General features: G+C 35.5%; 2 protein-coding genes and 1 pseudogene across 2 annotated transcripts; 2 read left to right on the plus strand and 1 right to left on the minus strand.

Moving 5' to 3' along the window:
• Window positions 1-4095: 4095 nt before the first annotated feature.
• LOC120267937 (putative clathrin assembly protein At5g35200) lies at window positions 4096-9947 on the plus strand. The gene is given in 18 exon segments (XM_039275618.1): window positions 4096-4252; window positions 4455-4563; window positions 4676-4745; window positions 5142-5241; window positions 5965-6101; window positions 6187-6287; window positions 7002-7085; window positions 7184-7234; window positions 7343-7408; window positions 7492-7557; window positions 7912-7992; window positions 8150-8224; window positions 8684-8839; window positions 8926-8967; window positions 8970-9006; window positions 9085-9209; window positions 9290-9296; window positions 9299-9947. Coding segments are annotated over 17 exon segments (1653 nt in total). The 5' UTR covers window positions 4096-4252; window positions 4455-4464; the 3' UTR covers window positions 9655-9947.
• A 1205-nt stretch (window positions 9948-11152) lies between these two features.
• On the plus strand, window positions 11153-13573 carry LOC120266392 (annotated as a pseudogene).
• A 3391-nt stretch (window positions 13574-16964) lies between these two features.
• On the minus strand, window positions 16965-19287 carry LOC120266591 (laccase-11-like). The gene is made up of 5 exons (XM_039274232.1): window positions 19121-19287; window positions 18859-19010; window positions 18366-18739; window positions 17342-18265; window positions 16965-17245 (listed from the first exon to the last, which is right to left on the minus strand). The coding sequence occupies exons 1-5, from the start codon at window positions 19238-19240 to the stop codon at window positions 17115-17117; spliced, it is 1701 nt and encodes a 566-aa protein (XP_039130166.1). The 5' UTR covers window positions 19241-19287; the 3' UTR covers window positions 16965-17114.
• Window positions 19288-19701: the final 414 nt, after the last annotated feature.

Consider the following 19701-nt stretch of genomic DNA (forward strand, 5'->3'; position numbering starts at 1 on the left):
CATCATGTTAAATGTATCCAAGTGTAAGGCAAATCGTTATTAGAATCTTTAATAGATTAACTAATAGTTTTACATCGCTATTTTAACAAATATATACTATGTAAAATTGAATTACACATTGTTAAAGCTAGAGCATTGATATATATATATATATATATATATTACTTTTTAAATGTAAACATCATTAATGATTAGTAGTAACAAAAATATTGCTATAAATAAATCAAAAGAACCCAACAGACAGGTTGCATTGCCTCATCATACCAAGACAACATGACTTAAAAAAAAATGAGTCGATTCAATTGCATCCTTTAATCCATTTATATATTTATACACATTTCACCAATTATTTTATTGACAAATACGGAAAATAATTTTAAATGCAAATTTATTTACATTGATTACGTGGGTTGCTTGGCTGGTCCATAATTGATTTAAATTTTATGGAACGAATCGCTTCGACCCGTTTGACACTATCGGATTCGGGTCGCGATATTAGCTAATGATATATTGACACCTGGACTTTGTTTCCGTGTTTTGTTTTGTTCTTATATTTGTAGGGTGAAGTTGAGGCGCCGTTGATGAAGATGCGCGGTGGCGCCGCCGCCGCTGCCGGCGATTGCTTCACTGCGGGTTCTCACCGAGGAGAAGAGGAATGAAACATCGGTGGAGGTGGCGCGGGGTTGAGGGCTGAGAATAATGGTGGATTGAAGGAGGTTCAGGTAATCGAGTTTTCCTAGGGTTTGGATCCGAAAAGGATTTGAGGTGTTGAAGGAGGTGAGTTAAGATGTTTGTTCTTACTTGACACTTTTTTATTGCTAATTTTTGGTATGAATTTGTTATCATGAAATGCAATTGTTTTGTAATCAGCACTTTGGTTTTTGTGATTTTTATTCCGTGAATTAAATAAAGATCGCTGCTTGTGACTTGTTTTACCATGACCATCATTGCTACTTAATTGTAAACTGGTCTGAGCTTGTCTTTTTACCATCAACTTAGATTGAAACAGAATTATGCTATTTTACATTATGTTATACTAAGTACTAGAGTGACTAGAAAAACATAGATGTATTTACTTGATGTGTTTGGTATATGACTTTGTATAACTGATCATTTCAACCTTGTGGTGCAAACCTTCTATCACATTTTTTTGATCCTTAATGGTGTAAATTTTCATGATGTAGGAATCAGGTTGTGTGGTGACAAATTTCAAAAGATCTGCATAATGCGATATTCATATTAATTTCAAACTCATGAAAGGAAAGTACCAAACATGAACACTATGAAACATGCCAAGTGATGTTGGGAAAATGCAAGAGACTTTGATTAATAGTTACTTTGGTAATGCAGTAAATTTGCTTTTATCTGATGGCAATTTGCCCTCTTGAAGCCTTTAAATTCAACAGAACACATTTCTGGTGAAGCACTTTATTTGAATTTTATTTGTCTACTTATATTAAGCTACTAAACCTTTCCTCGTGTTATTTATTTATTTATTTTTTGTTTTGAAAGTATTTCACTCTATCATTCATGTGCTATTGGAGATATGCCAGGATGATGTTGGGAGAATGCGCATGGCTTTGACGTTGTGAAAGTGCTCACATGACTATGAGGCAAAACCATTGTTATCCCTCCTGATGGCATTTTAAAATTTTCGATAGGAGGCTTCTCATTTCAATTACAAGAAATTATCACTGCGTTTGAGTTAATCTTTTGATGCTTGGTGACTGAGTTTAACGGTACTGAGGGAATGTCGATGATGAATGGCAAGATTTTGCCAGTTATCCATGCAATGGCACACTCCTGGGTAGTACATTTTGGTGACTAATTTGGTAGTCAGGGCCTCGATGCAGGATGTGCTGCTAGATTGATGCTGTCAAGGCCGAGGATATCATCATCGTATGCCTAGCAAGCTTGAAATCTGTTTGGTTGCCAAATTGTTCCAGGTTAGCTGAAGCTGTTGCTTGATTGGTTCACTTGTTTTTCCCTCCAAAATTTCCAGGTTCAAGTAAATGGACAACGCTGCCAGCCATAGATGGTCGAGTATGTTTTAGTGTGTGTTTAATGCAGCTTACTAGGTTAAAGATGTGATGACAAATACATCTCAAATTTGGTGCATGTAATGATTCAGGAGATGGCATCTAAGCAGGTTATGTGCTTCTTTTGATAAACTCTTAGAGGCAAACTCAAACTTGTGTAGCCTGTAAAAATCAAGCATTTGATCAACTGTTTTGATTTTTTTGGTGGATGTAAGTTTTGACTTAGAATAATATATCCATTTTGCTTGTCTCCAATCAGTTCTGTTCATCAGTGTAAAATTGATGAGCAGAAGAATTAAATCACAAGTTATGACAAATAGTTTTACATAAGAATGGGTTGGGATTTATGTTGAAGTAGTCTTTTTCCAGTCTTATGTGCTTTTATTATGTTAGAAGCTATTACTAACATTGAGGGCATTAATTTATTTTGGAATAAGATCTGTATTCTTTTGTTTGGAGTTAAATTCTTATTCTTTGGTATAATTTATTTATTTGGAGATGTATTTTATATCCTTCTTTCCATCTATCCCATGACAAGTATGATGAGCTAGTAAAATTATCTGGGAGATATGTATTTATTCATTAGAAATCTAATAATTTTGGGAGGTCAAGGGAAATGTAGATAATAAATTCAGGAAACAAAAGACTAATTTATATTTTTTTATAATTTTCAAAATTATATAAAATGTATATATATATATATATTATGATTTTAATATTTTTTTTAGAAGTCATTATAAATAAAAAAAATAAACACGATTTAAATATGATAAATTCAAGGTGTTAATAATGAATACATAGCTGTAAACTAAGTTAGACTTGGCTGTTTTTGTTATCTAATAGTTTGAAGTCAAGCAAAAGTTGTGTAAAAGCTATTGACTAAAAATAAAATAATAAATTAATATCAAATCATTCATGCCAATTATATCATGGTCTAATGTTCTAGACGCGTTATAGTGTTCCACCGTTCTATACCTGAATTTTTTTTTTATAATAAATAAAAAAATAAATAAAAGAAAGACCAACAAAAGAATTATTAGTCAGTGTCGGTGTTCTACTTTAATCTTAGCTTATGTTTTATAATTTTGCAAAAAGATCCTCATTTAATTAATTATAAATTTTTCTTGTTGTATTTGACAAGCATGGCATTTATGTTGCCCTTTAACCATGGTTTATAATTGCCCTTTAACCATGGTTTATAATGTATAATATTATTTAATGTTTCTTTGATGGATAGAGAGATGAAGGATATGAATGAAATACTTAAAATTTTTATAATGGGTTAACATCCAAGGACGTCCATTTTTGAACATATTTCACTTCCTCCAAATACATCAATTTTCACTTTTTTTTTTTAATGAAAGCCTATCATTAATTAATTTTGAATTGTATCTATTATAATTATCAATTCATTTATTATTTTTGCAAATTTTCAAAAAGCATTAGAAACTGGTAACAATGACAAAACCAAGGAAATTTTTGACATAATAGTCTGGAGAAACAAGAGAAGTGCCCTGGCTTTTGTTCAAAACATTGTAATAATAATTATTATTATTTAAATAAAAGGGTGGTTTTCTCATCCTCCAGTTGAAGTAAAAATAAGGCGGGAAGATTGCTGACTGAGCTGTCATTGATAACATCTAGTTATGCCTAACGACCTCCTCCTCTTTTACTTCTCATTATTATAATTATAATCACAAATAAATAATAACAAAATCAATTTTAACATAAAAAAAAAATCACACCAAATAATCCTTCAAATCTATAAAAATCTCAATATCTTAAATTATTTGAATTTTCTTTGATTTCATAAAAAGTAAATGGGAAGTATAAAACAATTTCCAGGAATGCACAACTTTTTTTTAAATAATAGTTTATATAAAAATATTTTTATATATTTTTATTTTTTTAAATATTCTCAAGCATATGCTCAACTTAAATGAGAAAGTATTGAGGAACCTACATAAGAAACTTCAAAAACCAATATATATATAAATATATATAATAATTAATTTATAAAATTTTCAGGGAGTGTTGTGTAAAAATAACAGTTGGTCTAATCGCGCGCCGAGGGTACACCGGAACGGAGCCCGTTCAACGTGCGAGCTTAGAAAAGTCGACGACCACCCGCCCAACAACGCCCGCCTTCGAAGACTCTATCATCCTCCTTCGTCTTCTCTCTTCCTCTTCTCTCATTCTTCGTCTAATTCTTGGTGAGTTTTTGCTTGTTTTCTGGCTGAATTCATGCGTGGTGCTGTGATTTCTTGATTGGTTTGATTCCTGTTTTGGATTTCCTTGCTAAAATAAGTTGTGGATCTTCTTTTGATCTTGATTCTTTGAAAATTTTGTTCTATATGTGGGAAAGTTTTGATTTTGTTTACATTGATTTGGGAATGGATGGATTGTTTTGTGTAGGATTCGGAGGATGTCGGGAGGGGGCTCGCAGCCGAGCTTGAGGAAGTATCTTGGTGCTATCAAGGACTCCACCACGGTCGGCTTGGCCAAAGTGAACAGCGATTACAAGGTTGGGAGATTTCTTTTTTCTGGTAAATTTGCGTTCTTGTTGCTCTTGTGAGCATGAGTTTTTTTTTTTGGTGCTTTTGTGCTGCTTATTATGAAGTGTTTGTTGTTGTTAGGAGTTGGACATTGCTATAGTTAGGGCTACAAACCATGTTGAGCGACCAGCCAAGGAAAAGCACCTAACAGGTCAGTGGTGGTCTCTCAATTCTTTCTTTATATTTCTCTCAGAAGAGAAACTTCAAGATGAATATTTTCTTATGTAGGTAGATGTTCTGTTTCCTGTATGTTAAACCAAAATGTTATCTCCATATATATATATTATGGAATGGACATGGGTTCTAGGAGTATCTTAGAAGCGGTTGATCTGTGTTAAATTTATAGTCATCAGATAATGAGATTCATATACATGAATTTAGGTGACACTTTTTCCTTGACAAATGTTGTTGACATATGCCACGAGTAAAGCAGCACTTGCAAGGCTTCATGTATTATGTTATTTTTAAAAAAATTTAATTTTATTTGTAGCATAGTTGTTTTACTATTTTATTATTGGAATCTGATACTGACTCTTCCTTTCCACAGCCATTTTCCTTGCTATTTCTGCCACAAGGCCTAGGGCTGATGTTGCATACTGCATTCATGCTCTTGCCAGGCGTCTATCAAAGACACACAATTGGGCGGTATATAATCAGCATATCATTTGTTCTTGTACCTAAAACTTTCTGCAATAGTTTGTTTGAAAGTTTTTGTTGTCTTTACATTTAAAAACATTCTAGATCATATGATTACTTTCGTCTGTGAGGATGTTTCTGAATTTCTGGTCACTGCTGTTCTTGGAATTGCTACAAGTGATTCCATATTAACAAACCAACAGCATGCCTCTACAGTGTTGTCCATTTCTCTGTCTGAACTGGTTTCATAGAATCAATACTTATGCACTCTTCTTATAGTAGCCTCATTTATTTTCTTAGCTGATAAGTAATTGATCCCTGAAGCAAAGTGGATTCTTCCATCTGATTTTGATTGGTAAGGTTTAGTTTGTAGACTCAATGCCAAAAACAATGAATGTCGGAAAAGACAAATGTGGAAGAGTTATTGACAAGTAGTGTTGTAAATATTAAAAGCTTGTTCTTGTTGGCATGTTGTGACCCCACACAATTTTCCATGTATAATTAATAATAGCTGAAGCTAAATTTTTCAACGTCAGAACTTCAGGATTTAGATCCATGTAACACAACATAAGTTAGAGTTATAACTTGCTTTCGTGCTCATGCTTTATATCCTTTGGTTCTATAAATGTATGAAGCTAAGTGTTTCTTTTTCCAAAGTTACGAAGTTTAAGTGTCCCTTTTTGTGATCCATGCAAGATCACCTGATGTACCACTATTTGTTCTTCAGGTTGCACTGGGAAGACATTAATCGTCATTCATCGTGCTCTTAGAGAAGTAGACCCTACTTTCCGTGAAGAACTACTAAACTATGGAAGACGTAGAGGCCATATGCTCAATTTGTCTCATTTTAGAGATGACTCAAGTCCAAATGGTATTGATTTATCTTACTGGACTTCATTGACTTGCAAAAGAAAAGTTTCAGAAATATGGAGTTTTGATGTTTTTCTTTTGTTCAGCATGGGACTACTCTGCATGGGTCCGGAGTTATGCCTTGTTTTTAGAGGAGAGACTTGAATGCTTTCGTACTCTTAAGTATGATGTAGAGACAGATCCTCCAGTATGTATCAAATTCCTTCTAGTACTTATTCATTTCTTTTTGTCCTAATGTTTCCATATTCTTATGCTTGTTTCGCTTGCAACTTACACTTGATGAATGGGCAACAGTGAATTCTTCTTTGTAGAATTATCTGGTTTAGGTATCACACTTCATTTTGTTGGCGAGATACGTAGAAGTATAACTTTTTATTTATCTTGAACTTGAAGACAATTTGTTGCAGAATAGTATTTAATGCTTGCATAAGAGGCTGATTTGTGGATAGATAGTTGTTTATAAACTGCATATTTCAGTCTCTGTTCCTCGCATGAAGTGGGCTCATTAGAATTAGAATATATATTTCTTGTCGAAATGCAGAAATATCTTTAGAAGGAGGCTGAATTTTTACTTTATAACATCATTTAGTTTTTTTGCAGTTTCATGATTTTTTTAAAGTTGATGTTTGTGCAGCATATGATCAGTAGTTCAATAATCATGACACATGATTGTTGCCTTCTGTAGTTGGGAGATGGTTTTGAATATAAGCTTGTATGCTCACCTTGGTTGTTTTTGTGCCAAATGGCTATAATTTGTGAATTATTTCTTAGATTTTTCAATACAGAGTTCAGCCATTTCGGACATAGCAGATCACAGAATTATTTTTTTTCCTAGCTTGATTATCTAGTGTGTAGTGAACAGAGGGAAATCATTACTGAGAAAATGGAAAATTTTCTACAGAGAACCCGTGATCTTGATACTCCTGAGTTGCTAGAACACCTGCAAGCTCTACAACAACTCTTTTATCGTTTGCTTGGTTGCCAAGTAAGTCACTTCCTATGGTAAATGGCTTTAAGAATTAATTGATTTCAACTGTTTTGCTTTTGTTCTCCATATATAGTCTAATTTCAAATGTTATGCAGCCACAAGGAGCTGCTGGTTATAACATTGTGATTCAGTTGCCACTTTCAATGGTGAGGAGATGCTGCTCATCTTTTTTATTATTAAATGTTTTGTAGTGCTGAAGTAATTTGTTCAAAAAGTCTCGCTTTTCTATGTTATGTTTGGTTTTTGTTTGCAAGGTTGCTAGGGAGAGCATTAAGATTTATAATGCCATTAATGATGGCACTGTTAATATGGTTGACAAGGTATGACAATCTAAGACATTTATTATTCAGAACTTAATTACTTTTGGATTTCAATTTCTGATGGTTGTCTGTTATTGTGCCAGTTCTTTGAAATGCAACGCCAAGATGCTCTTAAAGCACTTGATATATATAGGACAGCAGGCCAGCAGGTAACCCGCCACTTTTTTATAAGATTTAATTATTTAATTAAATTAATTATTAGATATTAATAAAAGTAAATTATAATCTTAAAATATATTATTATATATCAAATCAAAATTTGGTCAATTTTATATGAAAGGTTTTTTTCCTCCAAAACAATGAGGGCAAATTCCAAACCTTAACCTCTCAAGTCTAATCTCCAACTAAACACTTCTTTTAGCTTATAACATAAGGGACTTACCTATTCATATCTATAATTACTAAAATAACCAATGTTAGACGTAGACTTCCATATATCAGCAAGTATTAACTGATATGGGACAAATAATTATCTTTAATATAATTGTCATGTTTGTTTACAGGCAGAGTTATTGTCAGAATTTTATGAAGTATGTAAAACCTTTGATATTGGGCGTGGAGAAAAATTCGTAAAGATTGAGCAGGTTTTCTTTCTACTAAACTAGGTCCTTTGATATTTTTCAGATATCTTGGTTAGTTACTCGCTGTATGGTTGCTTATTCACCAATCTCTGTGTGTGTTTTCTTTTTTCCTTTTCTTTTCATTTCCTTTTTGTTTTCTCTTTTTCTTTTTAAATTGCAGCCCCCTGCATCATTTCTCACAGCTATGGAAGATTATATTAGGGATGCTCCACGAGCTTCAGTTCACAAAGATAAGGTTTGTGGTTGCCTTTACTACTTCATCCGATAAATCAATTTTAAAATTTCCCATTCAGAAATATTTTTCAACTTTGGATCTGTGTGTATGTATAATCTTATGCTGTGAAGAGGAGGATGAATGCATGAGATATATCCTGTAAAGAACCACCATATTAAATTCATTATTTGCTTATTATGGAATGCGCAAAGCGCACGTGAACAAGGTTTATGTTCACTAGACTGGTTAATAAACTTTGCATATTACTTCCCCTTATTGTCAAATTTTTATGGACTTAGAAGGCTGGAAAATTTATTTTTCCTTATTAGGATTAGATTCATACACAATATTAATTAATACTTTAAATGATGAATTAGGTTGTATGTGCAGCTAACAACATGACCACAATGCCACACACTTGAATTCAACTGTACTTTTATCCTGGGTAACATTGGTGTAAGTTTAATTTCATGTAAACAGGTAGCAGATGGGAAAGTTGTATTGGCAATTGAATATAAATCAGCTTCTGAAGTCAAGGAGGCTGCTGCCCCACCACCTTCAACTCCACCTCCACCTCCACCACCTCCTGAACCAGTCAAAGAAGAGGTCCCTGCACCTAAGCAAATAGATTTGCTGGTATTGTTTCCAACCTGATTGACATCTTTTTTCTTTGATAAGCTAATACATTTTCCCAATGATATATTGGAGTTAATTCTTCTCAGGATTTGAATGATAGCACAATTCCTGACTCATCTGACTTGGACAACAAAAAAATGCTCTGGCTCTTGCCATTGTTCCCATTGGTATAACTCAGTATGTGATTCTATTTACAGTCCGAATGTTTGAGTTAGTTGCCTGACATTCTAGTTTATTTTTTCCAGATAATTTATCAACTACCACCTCTTCAAGTGGTCTGGCTACTGAGAACACTGGAACCACAGGGTGGGAATTGGCACTCGTTACAGCCCCAAGCTCTAATGAAACTGCTGTAGCATCAAGCAAACTGGTAACATGATCAGCGATATTATCCACCTGCCATTGTTCTTTCCTTTAAACTTACCGTTCTTATATTCGACTTGATGTCAGGCCGGAGGCTGGATAAACTCACACTAGACAGCCTATATGATGATGCAAACCGGCGAGCGAACCAAAACGTAAGCTACAACCCATGGGAGGTAGGGCCAATGGCAAGTCCAATGATGCAACCAATGGCTCATGACCCATTCTACGCATCAAATGCAATTGCAGCGCCTCATTCCGTCCAGATGGCTGCAATGGCTCAGCAACAACAAGCTTTCATGCTGCAGCAGCAAATGATGATGATGGGTCAGCAACCACACCAAGCCCCTCTAAATCCGTTTGCTGCTAATCCATATTCCGCAGTTGGTACACATCCGTATGGCTCCGGCATGCCTTTTCAATCATCCAATACATATACAGGATACATGTAGACCGGAGCTGAATACTGTACAGAAAAATTTATGCTATTTTCGGTGTCACAGGTAGTGATCAAAAGGTGTATGCTGGTTCACGATATAGATTGGTGTATTGATCATTGTAGGCTTATGATACACCATTTTATATGATCTTTGTGCAGTGAGAAATATTAGTTTGGCAAGGTTGAGAATAAACATTGAGATTTTATTATTTGTCACAATAGTACCCAATAATGTCCTGAGAGTTTTCTGTAATTCTACTTTTTCAATTTCTAATGAGTAATGATATCTGCTTGTGTGATCCTTAACTCATTTAGAATTATTTGTTTGAACATTACTTACTCCTTGCTATGTATTAATTCATGGTTTTATCCATTTTAATGAAAAATATATCTTTTAGACTGAACCAGTTCTATATAATATAGCATACCTCAATTAGTATATAATTAAACTAATAGTCTCACATTGATTCACTTTGAATATGGATGTACATGTACTTTTGGTCTCTCATTCTTTACTTTTGGTCTCTCATTCTTTTAGTTAAACGCTTTAAAATTGTTATACTCACTCATATCAAAGATTTCTAATGAATGCTTGAGAACCTCCTGCCACCATTCAAAAGCTTCATCATCATCAGTTGATGCTACTTTAAAATTGAATTAACAACTCTATCACGCCATTATAGTTAATCTTAAACCAAAGTGCCGTATCTATGTGAAATTATCAAACATATATATAATAATTAGAAAGTTAAGAAAGTCAAGGCCAACTGAAATCAACCTTAATTTATAGCAAGATTATGGCACACTCTAGATTAAATTTACTAGTGAAAAGGATTAAGTACCTCTAATTAATTGATTCCTTAGTTATCAAGGATAAAGATATCTCAGCCACCTGCAAGTTGATAGCTTACCTTAAAATCCCACGCCTTGAATGAAGATACAGAATCATATTAAATTATCCAAAAGAAGTATCAAGGAGTGGAGACATACCAGCTACCAATTCTGGTGCTCTTAATGCTCTTAAAAACACTTCCAATTAGGAATTAATTTAAGTACATTCTCATCATATGTTTCACAACATTCACAACTAACATTCCCAATCCTTACAAAACAAAGTTAGGTCATCAGTCAGAAGCTACAAAACAGATGTGTAAAACATGGTAGAACCTCTAATTTAACATTACTTTGTTAGTTTTCTTGTGAAGAAATTATGGAGAAAAATTTGGATGAAAGGAACTATTACTTTGTCTTGAAGACAAAGACCTAACAATACCACAAATCTCTCTACGGATTTTTAATTTTTGTTTATTTTCCCTTGAGATGTCTCCATCTCTTGGTGCTCCAAAAATACATACCAAAGAAAAAGAAGAAAATGAAGTAGATAAGTGCTACACCTACACCAGCTCTGTAATATTTTTTTACAGACTGATCAGATGTCACTTCCTAACCTACTACATGTGCACATATATAAGAGGCCAACAAACATGCATGAATTATGCCATATTCTAATCTTTAAGTTCTATATTCACACTTACCTGATCTCCATCAAACCCAACAGCAATAATTATGGCTACTTCTTTCCCCTCACAATGTTCTCTTGTGAAGATTATGTTGATAAGCATTGTTGCATTTGTTTCAGTACTAATTCCAACTTCTGAAGCTGCTGTGAAGAAGTATCAGTTTGACGTGAGTGAGATTGCATACATGCAATATTGCATTTAGATCTTATATTGAGTCAGATCAATTATCATGAATAATGATTTTGTGATTGTGTTTAATTGGTGGTTAATCTGATCAGGTGGTGGTGAAGAATGTTAGCAGGCTGTGCCATGCCAAACCAATTGTGACGGTGAACAGGGATGTATCCTGGGCCAACGGTGTATGCAAGAGAAGGTGATAGAGTTATCATCACTGTCACCAACCATGCTCAGTATAACATGTCCATCCATTGGTACGTATATATACCTCCTTAATTAAGCTTAGCATAATTAATTATTATCAGTTTGATGTATATGCACATCTATATATATAAATACAAACAATTAAACATGAATGGATGGATATTAATTATTGCATGCAGGCATGGATTGAAGCAAGTGAGGAATGGATGGGCAGATGGACCGGCTTACATCACCCAATGTCCGATTCAGAGTGGCAACAGCTACACATATGACTTCAACATCACAGGACAAAGAGGCACATTGTGGTGGCATGCTCACATCTTATGGCTCAGAGCCACTGTTCATGGAGCCATTGTGATCATGCCTCAAGTTGGAGTCCCATATCCATTCCCACAGCCTCACTCAGAAGCAGAGCTAATGTTGGGTGAATGGTGGAATGCTGATGTTGAGACTATTGAGAATCAAGGCAACATTCTTGGTTTGCCTCCAAACATGTCTGACGCTCACACCATCAATGGCAAACCCGGCCCTCTCTTTCCATGCTCAGATAAACGTATAATAATAACTATATGATCTTAAATATTTAATTGATTAGCTTAATTATAACCAAACAATTAATATATATAAAAATGATGATTGATTCACAGACACTTATGCACTGGAGGTGGAATGGGGAAAAACATACCTCCTCCGGATCATCAACGCTGCACTCAACGACGAGCTCTTCTTCGCCATCGCCGGCCACAGCATGACTGTGGTGGAGATCGACGCCGTCTACTGCAAACCATTCACCACAGAAGCACTCCTCATCACACCAGGCCAGACGACGAACGTTCTAGTCCAAGCAAATCAATCACCGGGACGTTATTTCATGGCCACACGACCATTCATGGACGCCCCTGTGCTGGTGGACAACAAAACGGCCACGGCCATCCTCCAATACAAGGGAGTGCCAACTACTGTCCTTCCTCTTCTCCCTAAACTCCCTGCACCCAATGATACCACCTTTGCTGACAGCTACCTTGATAAGCTCCGCAGCCTCAACACAGCTCAGTTCCCGGCCAACGTGCCGCTCACCGTCGACAGCCACCTCTTCTACGTAATCGGACTGGGTGCGAACCCTTGCGCGACTTGTTTGAATGGCACCAGATTCACTGCCTCACTTAACAACATCACCTTCATGATGCCTAAGATCGGTTTGCTTCAAGCTCACTATTTCAATACCAAGGGTGTTTTCCGGCTGGATTTTCCTGACAAACCAGTTACACCGTTTAATTACACCGGTGCACCGTTGACGGCGAACCTCGGGACTTCGATGGGGACGAGGCTGAGCAAGGTGGCGTTTAACTCAACGGTGGAGTTGGTGCTGCAGGACACCAATCTTCTGACGGTGGAGTCTCATCCATTTCACTTGCATGGCTATAACTTCTTTGTTGTTGGGACTGGTATTGGCAACTTTGACCCGGCTAAAGATCCGGCCACATATAACTTGGTTGATCCGCCGGAGAGGAACACTGTTGGTGTGCCTACCGGAGGTTGGACTGCTATTAGATTCAGAGCTGATAATCCAGGTAAGTACTTGTTAATTATGTATGCATGGGATGATTATAAGTTTAATTAATTATTAGAGTAATTAAAAAAAAAACATGATTAACATGCATGATTTGTAGGTGTTTGGTTCTTACACTGTCATTTGGAACTGCACACAACTTGGGGATTGAAAATGGCATTTGTGGTAGAGAATGGAAATGGACCAGAGCAATCTGTGTTGCCTCCACCAAAGGATCTTCCTCTTTGTTAGGACACTCTACAAAACAGAGTTCAAAGTATGGCTTGCTGATTTTTTTTCAACATGCAAAAGTTGCAGTATGTTTGTGAATAATGACGACCCAAAGGATCTTTAATCCAGACTTTGGTTGTTGTCTTTATATGATGATTGAAAAGAAGTGTATTGTATCGTTACTTTTATCTTTTGTTAGTGACGAAATCATTTGAAAGGTGGATTGATATAGAAGGAAAAATGTTTGTTTCCTTACTAACTCATTATTTAAAGAAAATTGGAAAAATCATAAAATAAAATCTGTTTGGATTTTGGAGGTTTTAAAACCGCATTTGTAATTAATAGAGGAATTGGTATTTGATTATTTATTTGTTTATTTTTGACAATGGTGACAAGCACAGTAAAAAAACAAATATGTATAGAAGTACACAGATTACACTAACTTAACGATTCTTTAAAGATTTACTATGTGAGACGTGTTAACACGTGAACAATGAAAGACTGTCACATAAACTTAAAATGATATACGGGTCGCCGATAGAGCTTTTCACCGAGTGGCGAGAGTTCGATTCTCGGTCGAGAGCGCATTTTTTGGGAGATGTGAGCAGTGGTTATGCTGCGGTGGTCCCATCGCCCTTTATGTGTGACTGGACTCCCCCCACTTTCTCCACTGAGACTTGTGCACACCCCTGATTGTTTAGCAAAGCCTTCGAGCTATCTGTTCCTCTTGTCAAAAAAAAATAAATAAAACGATATATCACGACTATAACCCCTACACTAGTAGAATTTTTTTCGATCATACTAAACTTTTAGAGGATAGAGAATACGATTTCTCTCATAAAGAACCCACACCAAGATATAATGAATAGTAAATAAAAAATGTTCTACAGTATTAGGGACCCAATGGACAGCATTACTACAATCATGAGCGTGGAGTTTCGACCTATGTTTGCTTATGCACTACATGGTATCTTGCCACTTACACCAAGCAAGTGTTGTGAAATTTGATTTGTTTATCAAATTAAAGGTTTAAGGTTAATATCTATAACTTGTTGATGTAATTTATTTATTATTTATTATTTTTATTTATAAAATCATATTATTGACTATTTGGGAGTTGAGATTTGACATTTCAATCTCCAATATGAGACTATCATGCTAAGCTATATCGATCTTGGCAATTTATCAATATTCTTAATATATATATATTCTTAATATATATATTAAATATGTTTGAACATTAATAACCCGATTACAAAACTTTGATTTAATGGAGATTAAGATTTTTTTTTTTTAAGGCACAATCACCTCAACTAATATCCGGAAGAGGATTAGACTCAAAATTATCATTTTAATAAGTAATAAATAAAGATAACAAGCTTCGCCACATAAGAAGGTTGTCAAAGAGGTAAATATAAAGGGGTTGCCAAAAAGGTACAGTCAAATATAATGGTGTTGTTGGTGTATTACTCATAAAAAATTAACTATGTGAAGTGGGTTAATACGCTGGATAATGGCAACCTTCTATATCTACATGTGCTCAAAATAACATATTAAAGACGATAACTCCATAATAAAAATTGATTTAGCTCTCACAAGTGATCATGAAAAAAACAATTTTTTTAATTATGATCAAAGACAAAGAAATAAAGATTCGGAATGAAATCACAAAAAGCAATAGACTCCCTGAATCTCCTTGCCACTCCCCTCATCTCCCTCAGCTCCTAATCTATTATATGCAGATGATATGGCCTCTCAAGCATTATTTTTAATTTTTTGTCATTAGAAAATTATAAAAAAATCACGCTCATCCTTTCAATAGGGAGAGGAATGGAGTATCAACTATCTTTTTACAAGATGGTTCTCAACCATTATCCTCTATTACAGGCAAACTAATAGTCCTACCTTTAGTTAATTAATTATCTGGGGCAGAACTCAATTGTGTTAGAGCTTGAAAGCTATGCATATGTACTGCATTGTTGCCCTTCATTTTCTTTGCAAAAATGGTATCAATATTTGAGCATCAGAACATTGTACTACAATAAAAGCTAACTATTATTAGCAAATGAAATGTTTAATTTCTCTCTGCCAATATTCTTGGCTATGAACAAATAGCCCAAGCTACATCCTCCACCATGATATGCAACTAGTATAGTTTCTCATCATTCATTGTCTATTATCCCTTGAAGTTTGAAGAGGGCAAACTCCCCCCTTTTTTCTTGCAATTGGGATCAATTTTTTTTTTTTTAAATAAAGTGAATAAATCACTGTTTTATTAAACAAAAATGAACAATTAGAATCAGATTTTGCTCCGATGAAAAAAGTAAATGTAATAAATTGCATCTTAAGAAATATTGGAGCAACAGAGGATACTATAACTGGAAATACCATGCCACAGTACCATTTTAAGTTGAGGAATTAGATACGACATTGGATCCTTATTTGGTGAAGCCCCATAAATACAAACCTAATAACTAAATATAAACATATACATGTATCACAAGTATTATTTATATAAAGAAGGAAATCATAGTATAGAATTAGAACTAACTAAAAGAACTCAACTAATAATCAGAACCAGCTATTCTTGATTTTTATTTATATTCTCACAAACTAACTAATTATCTGGCTTTTGTTCCCACATTTGAACCAATGTAATCATCAGTAACATATAAAATCAGGATATAACATATCAAGTAGCAGTAAAGCTGATATAAAACCAATGAAATCCGAGAATAACACAACACAAAATTATTAAGTATTAACAAAGAATTTTATAATCAAAGCCAATACCCATAAATTAATGAGTTGATAATTTGAGATATATATAACTGTGTTGCATATGCATGCATGTCCACATAAAGCATGACAATCAGTACCATGCCCTCAAAAACATAGGTAAGGGGTTTCAAATGAAAACTATAAATGCCTTATCAAATGTGGCCCTAAAGACTTTAAAAAGCTCATATATTGAGCTCTAGCTTAACCAAGTGGGTCTTGAAAAAGATGCATGCCCAATATTTCCTCTGTTTACTAATATTTGTCTAAGGTTTTAAATTACAACCACAACACATTATTAAGCTCAAATGAGTCATTGATATAATATACAAGCAAGCTGAGAACATCAAGCAAAAGCTAAAAAAACTGGTTTAGATTTGTGCAAAACAAGCTCTAATAAGAGTACACTCTAATTTAAAGTTAAAAAAATATCTTTCATAAAAACTATCCTCAAACACTCATAACACATGTATTCAATGATGATAAATTTTTAAAAAAATCATCCACTAACAACTCACTTAATTCTTTTTCAAGCTTTCCATTTGATTGGGTACAAATCAGTGGCTTATTGATATTTTTTTAAAGGGAAAAAAAGCTCCACAAGATTTTTGAATGTGATGTTTAGTTGTTTCCTGGTTCATCTAAATCTTTTAGCAGAGTGTGAATATATATATATATATATATATATATTTATAAACATGGATAATTCATGCGTCATAAGTGTGCAAAGGTTTTTTAAGTATATCAAGGGTCCTCATCTTGTGCCGGGGATTTGATCACTAATCTTTGCCTGCATGTAAAAGATTTGGTGCTAATAAGCTAAGGCGCTGCTGGAGTTGGTGAGTGAAAATATTTGTTCCACCAATCAACCTTTCAGATTATTTCATTTAAAAAATTGAAAATAAAAAATACACCACATTTTGGATCGTCATTATTCACAAATATGCTGCAACTTTTGCAGGTTTGAAAAAAATCAGCAAGCCATACTTTGAACTCTGTTTTGTAAGGCGTCGTCTAACAAAGAGGAAGATCCTTTGGTGGAGGCAATACAGACTGCTCTGGTCCATTTCCATTCTCCACCACAAATGCCATTTTCAAGCCCCAAGTTGTGTGTAGTTCTAAATGGCAGTGGAAGAACCAAACACCTACAATCATCAAAGTTAATCAAGTTTTTTTTTAATTACTTTAATTATTAATTAAACTTATAATCATCCATGCATACATAATTAACAAGTACTTACCTGGATTATCAGCTCTGAATCTAATAGCAGTCCAACCTCCGGTAGGCACACCGACAGTGTTCCTCTCCGGCGGATCAATCAAGTTATATTTGGCCGGATCTTTTACCGGGTCAAAGTTGCCAATACCAGTCCCAACAACAAAGAAGTTGTAGCCATGCAAGTGAAATGGATGAGACTCCACCGTCAGAAGATTGGTGTCCTGCAGCACCAACTCCACCGTTGAGTTAAACGCCACCTTGCTCAGCCTCGTCCCCATCGAAGTCCCGAGGTTCGCCGTCAACGGTGCACCGGTGTAATTAAACGGTGTCACTGGTTTGTCAGGAAAATCCAGCCGGAAAACACCCTTGGTATTGAAGTAGTGAGCTTGAAGCAAACCGATCTTAGGCATCATGAAGGTGATGTTGTTAAGTGAGGCAGTGAGTCTGGTGCCATTCAAACAAGTTGTGCAAGGGTTCGCACCCAGTCCGATTGTGTAGAAGAGGTGGCGGTCGACGGTGAGCGGCACGTTGGCCGGGAACTGAGCTATGTTAAGGCTGCGGAGCTTATCAAGGTAGCTGTCAGCAAAGGTGGTATCATTGGGTGCAGGGAGTTTGGGGAGAAGAGGAAGGACAGTAGTTGGCACTCCCTTGTATTGGAGGATGGCCGTCGCCGTTTTGTTGTCCACCGGCACAGGGGCGTCCATGAATGGTCGTGTGGCCATGAAATAACGTCCCGGTGATTGATTTGCTTGGACTAGGACATTCGTCGTCTGGCCTGGTGCAATGAGGAGTGCTTCTGTGGTGAATGGTTTGCAGTAGACGGAGTCGATCTCCACCACAGTCATGCTGTGGCCGGCGATGGCGAAGAAGAGCTCGTCGTTGAGTGCAGCGTTGATGATCCGGAGGAGGTATGTTTTTCCCCATTCCACCTCCAGTGCATAAGTGTCTGTGAATCAATCATCATTTTTATATATATATATATTAATTGTTTGGTTATAATTAAGCTAATCAATTAAATATTTAAGATCATATAGTTATTATTATACGTTTATCTGAGCATGGAAAGAGAGGGCCAGGTTTGCCATTGATGGTGTGAGCGTCAGACATGTTTGGAGGCAAACCAAGAATGTTGCCTTGATTCTCAATAGTCTCAACATCAGCATTCCACCATTCACCCAACATTAGCTCTGCTTCTGAGTGAGGCTGTGGGAATGGATATGAGACTCCTACTTGAGGCATGATCACAACGGCTCCATGAACAGTGGCTCTGAGCCATAAGATGTGAGCATGCCACCACAATGTGCCTCTTTGTCCTGTGATGTTAAAGTCATATGTGTAGCTGTTGCCACTCTGAATCGGACATTGGGTGATGTAAGCCGGTCCATCTGCCCATCCATTCCTCAATTGCTTCAATCCATGCCTGCATGCAATAATTAATATCCATCCATTCTTGTATGTATATTTATATAGATGTGCATATACATCAAACTGATAATAATTAATTATGCTAAGCTTAATTAAGGATGTATATATACGTACCAATGGATGGACATGTTATACTGAGCATGGTTGGTGACAGTGATGATAACTCTATCACCTTCTCTTGCATACACCGTTGGCCCAGGATACATCCCGTTCACCGTCACAATTGGTTTGGCATGGCACAGCCTGCTAACATTCTTCACCACCACCTGATCAGATTAACCACCAATTAAACACAATCACAAAATCATTATTCATGATAATTGATCTGATAATATAAGATCTAACTGCAATGTTGCATGTATGCAATCTCACTCACGTCAAACTGATACTTCTTCACGGCAGCATCAGAAGTTGGAATTAGTACTGAAACAAATGCTACAATGCTTATCAACATAATCTTCACAAGAGAACAACTTGAGGGGAAACAATTAGCCATAATTACTACTCTGTGTTATTGCTAGCTCGGTAGGTGATCAAAAAAGTGATGAATATTGGGGAGATGAGATATGATCCAAGTACAAATGTTGGCCTTTTATATATATATGCACAAGTAGTAGGTTGGGGAAGTGACATCAGTTTGTTACATTGTAAGAGTTGTTGGTGAGGATATGCAATCATTTGGTTTACGTATTTTTTTTGCTAAGTATTTTTACGCAAACAGGGGATAGGGACATGTCAAGGGAGAAGACAGAATGAAACAAAGGAATTGAAGACTGGTGATATTGTTGGGTCTTTGTCGTTAAGACAAAGTGATAGTTTCTTTTACCCAAATATTTCTCCAGGATTTCATCACAAGAAAACCACCGAAGGAATGTTAAATTAGATGTTCATATTTTATTTTATTAAAGCACTGCTGTTTCGCACATCTTGATGGTAGCTTCTGATTAATGACCTGAT

Source organism: Dioscorea cayenensis, chromosome 8, assembly GCF_009730915.1.
Source record: "Dioscorea cayenensis subsp. rotundata cultivar TDr96_F1 chromosome 8, TDr96_F1_v2_PseudoChromosome.rev07_lg8_w22 25.fasta, whole genome shotgun sequence".
NCBI classification, from domain to species: domain Eukaryota; kingdom Viridiplantae; phylum Streptophyta; class Magnoliopsida; order Dioscoreales; family Dioscoreaceae; genus Dioscorea; species Dioscorea cayenensis.